We start from the raw sequence: 11,487 nt of genomic DNA on the forward strand, positions 1-11,487 counted from the left end.
GCAAATGAACTATTTGCATTACATCAATTATGGAAAACCATGCTGTGCTTAAAGGACAATTCCGGCGCAAAATGACCCTAGGGGTTAATAACACATGGGTACCGAGTCAACCGTTCTCTGGGATATGTTCTCATGCTAATCGAATGTGACCAGTTTTATCGCAAACCGCTAATTAGCTTATAAAGCTAGTCGTCGGGGCATGCGAAAGTAAAAAGAAATCTCTATTTCTATACCACTAACAAGGCTCAAAATAGCACCATACTTCCACGGTAGCATAATGAGGGTCCCTACATGTAAACCGAAGCATTGAGAACTTTGTACAGACAGTTTATTAAAAAGATAGTTTATAAAGACAGTCATCTTAGGAAAACAGTCATGACCAGTCGAACAACGAACGGCGTGCTTGAGCTATGTTACTGGTTACTGGTTACACGGCGTTCATCGTACGACTGGTCGTGACCAAGGTTATTACAGTTTTGCATTTTTCATTAGTTTTTATTTTTATTTCGTTTTGACTTTTTGTTTTCAAATTCAGTTTAGTTTTAATTAGTTTTTATAGCGGGTTTGCTAGTTTAGTTTAGTTTTTATTTTTTGAAAATGCTTAGTTTTAGTTTAGTTTTTATTAGTTTTAGTCTTAGTCTTTTTTTTGTAATAATATTTGTCGGGGGATTCAAAAAGTATTGTGTAATAATAACTCAAGAAAAACAATTTTAGAAATATTTATTCACAATGTATTGAAGAATAACACCAGTACATAAAATGTAGCCTACATGGTCATAAATATGTGAACAGTCTACACAAGACGCTGCAGTAAGTGCAAAATGTGTAAGTGACATGTTCCAAGAAAAAAAACTAAATGGCAACAGACTAAAGAAGACATACATCAACAGTTGTTTTGAACTTTGGTTCGAGTAAAGTGGCAAACTTTTTTTAGTCAATCGACTCACACAGTTATGTAGACATCCCAGTATCCCCCAATCCACATATTAACCCACGCTTCCTCCCGGTGTTCCTGCGTATGTACTAACCAGCAGCTATCGGGTCGCCGGTGAAAGCCTTCCTGTCCTGCTGTTGTCTCGGTCATGCTGCCAGGCCCTGTAACATCCATGCCCGTAACGTTACTGGGGTTAGCTTCTGTTTCGGGGAAAGGGGGCTTTGCGTTCTCCTTTACCTTGTTAAGGTAAGCTACTTTCCCCTGCTACCTTGTGTGCGCTTCTCAAATGTACTTTCAAATTCGTGGGATTTTTCCCTGTAATAAATTGTCCACATATTTTACCACCTTCCACTGCAAGGCACTTGCTTTTATCTGACACAGTCATAATCAAATAGGTGCCGCTTTCTTCCGACTTGACTATGTTGTGTTCAATTTGACGTGGAATGTCGGGATTTCTGGGTTCCCAGTCGGAAACTATACATGTCTACGGGAAATGGTCGGAAAGATATAACGTTATTTGCTCTATGAAAGACATCAACAAAGACGAAAACTAAGGACATTTACTCGATAATTTTATTTTTATTTTAGTTAGTTTTGCAAACAGACATTACAGTTTTAGTTTAGTTATCGTTTTTTTGTAATGCCTCGTTTTTATTTTTAATTTCAGTTAACGACTATGTTTTTTCCCACCTAGTTTTCGTTATTTCGTTCGTTTTCGTTAACGATTATAACCTTGGGACTCGTGACTGTTTTCCCAAGATGGCGAAGAACGGTACTGTCTTCTGTAACTGGTCACATTCGATTAGCATGAAAACATATCCCAGAGAACGGTCGACTCGGTACCCATGTGTTATTAACCCCTAGGTTCATTTTGCGCCGGAATTGTCCTTTAAACATTTCGTTATCCAGAGCGTGATATGAAATCCTGTGGTTTAAACAGTGTGACTCTAAACAGCCACTTTAGCCCCTGCGCCCATTATTTCTTAACTGTAACACAGTATCAAATAAACATAATGACTCTTTGGTTGTGTTTTCTATTATGGGAATTAATGTGACCAGCAGCCAGAGTCAGTGAAGGGAGTTAGTGGCTCTGAATGAACAAAGTGTCTCTTTTTATGGCTATAGTCTCTATATGAACTGTTCATTTCATACACTGCCCTCTGAGTAAAGCTCGCCCCGGTTTGTGCCTCTCAGCACTAAGCATCAGTTTCTCTAAAAAATAAATACGCTGTGATCTGTGAAAAACCCCAGAAAGTTTTCTAACATTACTTACCAACGTAATAAAGGTATTTCCAGGATCCTTGAAGACTCTAGGAACCATTTGGATACAATAATATTCCATCTGCTCAACAGAAAATTTTCAAGTTGGGACTATATTTAATTTCCAGGTAGTTGTAAAGGACATATCTCCTTGTTCGTTTTGACAAATGATAATGAATAACAGAACTATAACATTTTGTTTCATGTTGTATAAATTGTTTCATTTCTGGCTACCATCTTTGTTTGGGAAACAAGAGAAAAAGAGGTGCAACTTCAGACACAGGTTAATAAAGACCTGCAGCACATTGAATATTTATTTCATCCAAAGGGTTTGAACAGTCTTTGAGCATTCTGGAAATATCTTCAGAACAGCTGTAAACTACGGTGGCCGACAGGGGCAAACGCCCTGCAACTTAAGAAAACACACGCAAATAGACAAAACACAAGCAAATTAAGAAAACAACTTCATTAATTTGACAACACATGCGCAGCATTCAGCAAACGCACTGCAAATATCACAACACAACCAAATACATAAACGCGCTGCAAATACGCACAACACAACCAAATAGATAAACGCGCTGCAAATATGAAACGATGCAAAAAGAAAAGCACACAAACCCAGAAAACAAATGCAACAAAAAAACGCTGCATCCAGATTACACAACGGAAGTTCTCCAGACCTCTATAGGGAGCAGCTAAGTGGAACAGCTGGATTTTCGACCGTTATTAACCGATATTAAATTCATATTATTATTATTATTATTAATAACATAATATATTATTAATATACAGTCTATGCTCCCGTCTCATGCCCTCCCGGCTGGTGCTGTCCCCGAGCTTCGGCTTTTCAAAATAAAAGCTTGCGTCTGGTCCGCTGTCTTCGTACTTTGGTGTTTTGGATGTTTTTGAACTAAACAGTACGACAATCATGCTAATGAATACAATAACTTTTTCAGCAGATGTCTTACTTACAACACGTTGAAGTTAGCAAAGCAGTTTTGTGTTTATGTGCGGGCGGGATTTATTCAGTTTGATAAATCCCACGGTAAATTGGCTGGTTTACTAACAGGGAGGGACTAGAAATCCTGTCTGTTTTTTGTATTTCAAGAGCGAATTTCTCCACAATATGAATACAGACTGATCACTTATTTTGTTGGTAACCGTTGTCGTATAATCACAATATTACACTTGATTTTCGGACCTCGAAATTAAACCCTCTCATGTGGCTTAAACAAACGTCAACGTTAAATGCTGATGCAGTTTTAAATGTTTTATCACCACAAGTTTACAGACGTCTCTGCTGACTGAGTATCACCTGTGACCTGAGCCGAGACACACCCACCAAACGAGAGAAAACATATCTCAAACATAGATTTAATATTTACAGTCTATGCAGTTTCTCTCTCTCTCTCTCTCTCTCTCTCTCCCTCCCTCCCTCTCTCCCCGTGAGGTCGAAAATCCAGCTGTTCCACTTAGCTGCTCCCTCTAGAGGTCTGGAGAACTTCCGTTGTGTAATCTGGATGCAGCGTTTTTTTGTTGCATTTATTTTCTGGGTTGGTGTGCTTTTCTTTTTGCATCGTTTCATATTTGCAGCGCGTTTATGTATTTGGTTGTGTTGTGTGCATTTGCAGTGCGTTTGCTGAATGCTGCGCATGTGTTGTCAAATTAATGAAGTTGTTTTTCTTTTTGCATCGCTTCTTTTTTCGGGGTTTGCGTGCTTTTCTTTTTGCATCGTTTCATATTTGCAGTGCGTTTATGTATTTGGTTGTGTTGTGGTATTTGCAGCGCTTTTGCTGAATGCTGCACATGTGTTGTCAAATTAATGAAGTTGTTTTCTTAATTTGCTTGTGTTTTGTCTATTTGCGTGTGTTTTCTTAAGTTGCAGGGCGTTTGCCCCTGTCGGCCACCGTAGTAAACACTGTTAAATGGACTTTTGTGTTTTTCAAAAATTCCCAGGTACAGATGCTTAGTGCTGTATGGAGCCCCTGAAAGGCCAGAAAAGGTTGTTTCTGAGATACCTTTGCGTTCCCTCGCAATTAATTTTGTGTTCTCTTGCAATGAGTTTTGTGTTACCTCTGATCCATAGAGAAGGGCTGAGCTGTATTACGATATAGTATAGAGAAAAAGCGCATCGCGTCATACTCTGAAAGCCACCGGAGGGGAAAACAACTCTCCGCTCTCCATTGACTTGTCAATTTCGTTTCCTAGCAAACAACAGAAAAATGCCTAAAAGCTGATGTGTGGTGATATTCACTACCAACAGTGTAAAGAACCCATAACTTAAGTTTTCTTTTTAAGCTAACGTTATGTCTGACGTTTAGTTGCAGCAAGCAGTTTGTTACCAAGTCAAATAGCCAAATTATAAACCAAACTATATTTCTGTAAGTTAAGCTAACACACGTAACATCGGACATAACGTAAGGTTAGTGTCAGGATCCCCAGTCTCCCCATTCTCTCTGCTGCTTCCTCACGTCTGTATCCACTTCTCCTGTCTTCTTTAAAGCTCAAATTTTTCGTGTCACATCATCTCTCCTTTCTGTAGTATCTGCAGAGTGGTCCCCTAAATTAGCAGTGTATTAGAACTGAACTGGACCAACATACTAACACTGATAAACAAGAAAAAAAAGAAATCAGGAGAATCCTCTCACCACTAATGTGTTCTCACCTGGAAGCAGCGATCTCTGCCTTCTGCTTGCCAATGGCTGCAGCCCTCTGAGCGCCCTCCACCGCTCGCTCCACCTTCTGCTTGATCTTGGTTCCCTTCAGCTGGATCACCCTCTTCTTCATGGCCTTCACCAGCAAGTTGTTCATGTACTTGCCCTCCTCCTTCCCTCCCTCGGCGAAGGTGGTGCAGCCGTAGCCGTGTCTCTGGTTGTTCAGCCACTCACCCTCGTACTTCAGCCCGCTGGACCTCTCGCTTATTCCATATCCTGAGCGCTTGTCGTTCTTCCACTCACCCATGTAGACCTCTGTGGTGGTGGCGTCAATGTCGGCCTCCACTGGGGGGAAATCCTCGGCTCCGGCCAGGCTCTCGTCCCCGATGCTGATGGTGGAGTTGGTGTCGCTGGCGTTGGAGCTGAGAGCCGACTCCGTCCTCAGGAAGCTGATCTTGCTCTTCTGGCTGGACAGCGAGGTACTGGAGTCAGACTTCTTTAGCTTACCCAGCAGGGAGCTCCTGTTAAACAGGCCTTTCTTTTTGGGTTTCACAGCCTCTGGGTCCACCTGTAGAGTGAGGGCGAAGCCTCCGCGGGACGGTCCCAGCTGGGTAGGGGTGGCGACGGGTGTCTCCTCACCTGAGGCGTTGGTGGTAGTGATCATGGGGACGTCTTGCTGCAAGACGGTGCCGTTGCTGTGCTCGCTGCGAAGGGAGGTCAGGGAGGTACGAAGAGGGGAGCGGACGACTGCTGCCATGCCATAAGGGACGCTCTGCCGGACCCCATAGCCGTGCCGCATCCCACCTGTGAACTGACCCTGGAAAGTACCTAGAAACATCAGAAAATAGGGAGTTATTCCTTTTTAACTGCACCACAGACCAAACATCAGAGGATATTGTTTACATGCTAGCAGCATAGCTCTAGGGATGGCTATATCAGTCTGTCAGGGGTTTGTCCACCACTTTGGTCCAACTGAAATATCTCAACAACTATTTGATGGATTGCCATGGCATTTGGTATAGACATTCACTGAACCTAGCGGATGGATCCTACTGATTTTGATGACCCCCTGATGTTTCCTCTAGCGCCACCAGCAGGTCAACTTTCACTTATCTTGTGAAATATCTTAACATCCACCGGATGGATTGGCAGCACATTTTGTACAGACATTCATGGTTTCTAGATAGCAAATCCTACTGTATTTCGGGATCCCGTGACTTTTCATCTCGTGCCATCATCAGATAAAAGTTTTTATTTGTCTAATACTTTTTTGACCAAATACCTGCAAAACTAACAACATTCCCATCAGCATCAACTGTACTCTGTTTGGTTCTAATTAGCAAATGTTAGCGTGCGAACACGCTAAATTAAGATGGTGAACCTGGTAAACATTATACCTGCTTAATACTAGCATGTTAGCATTGCCATTGTGAGCATGTTAGCATTTAGACTACAGCCTCACAGAGCTGCTAGCATGGCTGCAGACTTTGAAACATGACCTGGAGTGAAAATAGTTCACTTCATATAAAAGTACCCATCCTTTTATTTCTGCCAGAATGTCCTGGATATCTTTAGTGTGAAACGTTCATTAATGCTGTGACTGACAAGTCATCTTGAGGTCTGGTCTCATGCTAAAATTGACATGAGTGTGGATTATGATGACAGCTAGGCCTCAGCTCAGCCCGCGAGGCCAAGAGGGCATGGGGCTTGTGGGCTATTATTACAGCCTGACATCTGGTGCTATCACATCCCCCACTGCAGCTTCCACCAGACAGGGCTTCAAAGCTGATGAGTCAGCTGTTACGGAGGGGAACCACTGCTATTGTACAAGCAGCGATCACAGCAAATGATTTTATTCAAACCCGTTTAGTTTTCTGTATACAGTCCAGTGGATCAGCGAGTGTCTAAGGATTCAAAACTTCACTTACAATGCTCAGGGTTGTTTGTAACCTTTCATTTTTATCTAACCTAATCCGGTCTGTTAACATAAAATGATATATGATCAGTGGTGGAAAGAAAAAACGTTTATTAACACAAGTACTTTTAGAACAGTTTTAGGGCACTTGTACTTAGGGCTGTGCAATTAATCAAATTTTGATCGTGATTTAGATTTCGGCTCCTAGTGATCACAAAAACAATGTGATCCAGAAAAATGATTATTCTGCACATTACGTTTTGCAAGTAAACTCTTATTTTGTTTTGTAATGGAAAAAAAAAGTATGTGTCTTGTGAATGTAAAATAAAAAAGTTCAACAGGGAAAGTATATAGGGAAATTTCACAGTTCAAGGTTTGTTCACTGTTTTTTTAGAAAACAATTTCAGGCATTTATTTCCACAGGACAGATGAAGACATGAAAGGGGAGAGAGAGGGGTAATGACATGCATCAAAGGGCCGCAGGTCGGAGTCGAACCCACGGCCGCTGCATCGAGGAGTAAACCTCTATATATGGGCGCCTGCTCTACTAACTGAGCTAACCTGGCCACTGTTTTTTTAACTTCAATAAATGCAACATCTTTCCAAAAGTCAATGAGTAATCGTGTTAAATAATCGTGATTTCAATATTGACCAAAATAATTGTGATTATGATTTTTTCCATAATTGAGCAGCCCTACTTGTACTTGACTTGAGTATTTCCTTTTTGCTCTACTTTATATTTCTACTTCACTATATTTCAGAGAGAAATATTGTACTTTTTACTCCACTACATGTATCTGACAGCTATAGTTACTAGTTACTTTGCAGATTCAGGCTTAAAATACACAACAAGAACTACTTAGTGTAAAAAAATACGATGCATTTTTATAGATTTATATTTAAGTAGTTAGCTACATCAGTTACAACATGAACGTGCTGCGTACACAGTAATCTATCAGTAACATAAGAACATAATATTATATATAATGAATACATGTTTTGGCAAATTAGTACTTTCAGTACATTTTGCTTATACGTAGTTCTTTTACAGTAAGGTTTTGAAGCGTAGAGCCCAGAATATTTGTACATGTCAGTATTCCTACTTTGACAACAGTCAAAGATCTGAATACTTCTTCCACCACCAAGATTCCTGCGGGGTTTGATTTCCAACAAGCTTTGAGCACCTTGACTGACAGCAGCAGGGTGATATTTTCTTCTGGTTACACACAGACCTCAGAAATGGCCGTGAGGATCATCAGGCTGCTCTGTTTTGGGATTTGTCTCCAAGTTGCCTGCAATGAACTTCCAATGGACCATATGGTCACACTTGACTTGAGGGGGTTTGGTCTTAAAGTGCTCATATTATGGTTTTTGGCTTTTCCCCTTTCCTTATTGTGTTATATATCTTTTTTGTGTACGTTATAGGTTTACAAAGTGAAAAAGCCCAAAGTCCACCCCAAAGGGACTTACCATCTCCAACAGAAAACACTGTTCACAAACTGCTCCAAACAGCTCTGTTGTAGTCCAGCCTTTACTTCAGAGACGAACATGCGTCACTTTGTAACACACGTTATAAGGCTCGCCTAGCTGCTAGTGTGGCACTCCCTTATACTCTGCTTCTGACTGGCTAGTAGTCCTTACCTAGGTACTGCGCATGGGTGAAAAGAGGAGCTGCAGCAATGTGCAGTACAACAAAAAGATGGTGTTTTTTTTTTTTTTTTAAATTAAACCATGTAAACCTATTCTGGTATAACCTCTAAATACAATTATGAACCTGAAAATTAGCATAATATGAGCACTTTAAAGCTGTATGAGTTAGTTATGATCCTCTCATAAAATCCAGTGGTGGAAAGTCACTTTTTACTCAAGACAAGAACTGTACTTAAATACAATTTTTAAGGTCCTTCTTTACTTCTGTATTTCCAGTTTATACTACTTTATTCGGTTTACTCCACTACATTTATCTGACTGGTTTTAGATACATAACATGTGATCAACAAATAAAATATAATGCATTTTTAAGGATTAAACTAGAGATACAAAGAGTATTTTTAGATTTAGTATTGCCACTTTTACTTAGGTAAAGGATCTGAATGCTTCCTTTACTACTGCAAAGGTATGCAGCTGCAGTTTAATGCATATTCACATATCCACATTTTAGAGGTGGAAAGTAATTAAGTACATTTACTCAAGTACTCCACTTAAGTACAATTTTTAGGTACTTGGACTTTACTTGAGTATTTCCATTTACTACTACTTCATTTCAGAGGCAAATATTGCACTTTTTACTCTTCCAAATGTATTTGATTACTTAAATTACTTTTCAGATGAAGATTACTAATACAAAAAATATATAATGCTAAATAAAAAATGTATTGATTCCCAGAGGAAAATTTGCAAGCTACCTAGTAGTAAATAAAGTCATTTGAGTTATTCGATATAAAAAAAAACACATATTATTATCTAATAAAATGTTTAATTTTTTTATCTTATTAAACTTCCCAACAGCTAACTAACATTTGCTCCACCTTACCAGCACTTTTGGTACTTTAAGTATAATCTGATATTGCTAATAGCCTACTTTTGGACTTTAAGTTACATGAGATTTTTGAATGCAGAACTTTTACCTGTAACAGAGTATTTTTACATTCTGGTAGGCCTGTGACTACTTTTAAGTAAAGAATCTGAGTACTTTTTACACCCTCACAGGAACATCTCAAGTACTGCATTTAAATAAACTTGTACTTTTCCATTTTATGCTACTTAATACTGTTACGACTTTGACTAGTAACCAGTGCTGGAATGTAACTACGTTCATTTACTCAAGTACTTTACTTAAGTACACATTTGAGGTACTTGTACTTTACTTGAGTCTTTTCTTTTCAGGCCACTTTCTACTTCTACTCCGCTACATTTCAGAGATAAATATTGTGCTTTTTACTCCACTACATTCATCTGACAGCTTTAGTTACTAGTTACTTTACTAATTAAGATTTGTGCACACATAACACATATACAGTAGTTCATAAAATAGCCTACAGTGTTTTATTATAAATTAAAGTACCCAACAATATAAGGACCTACACGTCCAGTTGAAATGATTAGACCATTAAACACACACTGTTTGGATCCTTTCCACTTTCTAAAATGTGAGGATTTTTCTGCATTGAGTGCTTTTACTTTTAATACTTTAAGTACATTTTCCTGATGATACATGCATACTTTTACTTAAGTAAAAGGATCTAAATATTTCTTCCACCACTGCTTGTAACAGAGTATTTGCTATTTCTAAATCAGCACTGCTTTTTTTCACTATTAAGAAAATATTGACAAAGTAAAAAGTCTGAACGTGTAGCCTAAATCTCACCTCCATCTGCATATGTCTCTGTTCCATATCCATCCTGAAGCCCATTATTCCATGTTCCTTCATACTTTGCTCCACTGCCAACACTGATCCGGATGCCATATCTCCCTTTGAAGCCATGAGTCCATTCCCCTTTGTAAATCCAGTGTCCTTTGGATTCTACTCCCAGGCCGTGACGCTTCCCCTGCGACCAGTAGCCCTCGTAGGTGTTCCCGCTGGGCCAGGTGTACACTCCCACCACCTCGAAGCCGTAGTTCCAGGAGCCGGAGAACTCGCCCTGGCCTTTGGGTCCGGTGCAGATGCCATGGCCGTGGGCTTTGCCTCCCTCCCAGCCTCCGCAGTAAGCTCCGCCGTCGTCGAACTCAAAGCGCCCGCCACTCATGCCTCCCCGCAGCCCAATAACGCCCCGATGAGAAAGTTAAGTTTAGTCTGTTACCTGGCTAAAGATAAAACCTCCGTCAGTCTGACTTCATCTTCACCTGACATCAAAGCTGATTGGAGATATCCTTGGTGCTCAACTTGTGGGGGTTTCTTCCTTTGGAGTTACTTTGGGGGTTTCTGCGCGTGTCCATGAAGCTCCGGGGCGCACTTCACACTTTGCAGAAAACTTTATTTTGCCCTTTTTTACTCCAGTTGCTTCTTCTCGGAGTCGTCGATTTCACTCAATCTCATGTGCAGATTTTCCTCCAGAATGGATGACGCTGTGTTACAAATTTGGATGACTGGGTTATTAAATGGAATTGTTTCTGTAGATATCTGTCTTGACAAGCCACTGATCTTGCATGGCTTTTTCCAGGTGGCCACAGAGAAAAGCCCCTTTCCCCCTGTCCCTGCCACCCAGCTATCTCCTGACAGTCGCTGCTGTTGGAAATATTTGAACAGACCTAACAAGGCGACCAATCCCCACACACACACCCTTCCAAAAATACAACCCAATCCTTACTCTGCTGCCTGCAAGGAGCCATGCCAGAGTCTTGCCACCTCGGGGCTGAAGTACGTGCCATCAGGACTCTGATCTCTATTATGTTTTACCATGCAGTTAATGCAATAATGAATCTCTAATAAGCTTGATGAAAGATAGATCTAAAAGTAGATAACTCGCCGAATTTTCTCATTGATGTTCCTATTTGGCCCGCATGGTCTCATAGATCTTAGCCCTGATAATATTTCTCAATAGGAAATTACAGCCTGTGTGTCTGTGCTTGAGATTATAACTTTATTTAACAGTGTATATATAGGCCTATATGTCTATGTAGGCTATATCTCTTCCTATGACATTATCATTGCAGTATATTTTGGGATATTGTTTGACTGTAAGTTGAATCATAAATTGTTGTGTATTTTTTCACAAGAGTTA

At 40.1% G+C, this 11,487-nt stretch overlaps 1 protein-coding gene across 2 annotated transcripts in view; it reads right to left on the reverse strand.

Annotated features, from left to right (window-relative positions):
• Positions 1-10,999, reverse strand: part of jph2 (junctophilin 2) — a 30,703-nt gene extending 19,704 nt beyond the window's left edge. For both annotated transcript variants that reach the window (XM_031312518.2, XM_031312526.2), the window contains exons 1-2: positions 10,134-10,999; positions 4,863-5,679 (exon numbers count right to left, since the gene is read on the reverse strand). In XM_031312518.2, the coding sequence (XP_031168378.1) occupies positions 4,863-5,679; positions 10,134-10,512 (1,196 nt within the window). In that variant the 5' untranslated portion in view covers positions 10,513-10,999. The remainder of the gene's footprint in view (positions 1-4,862; positions 5,680-10,133) is intronic.
• Between the last annotated feature and the right edge of the window lie 488 nt (positions 11,000-11,487).

This window comes from Sander lucioperca, chromosome 12 (assembly GCF_008315115.2).
Source record: "Sander lucioperca isolate FBNREF2018 chromosome 12, SLUC_FBN_1.2, whole genome shotgun sequence".
Classification (NCBI taxonomy): domain Eukaryota; kingdom Metazoa; phylum Chordata; class Actinopteri; order Perciformes; family Percidae; genus Sander; species Sander lucioperca.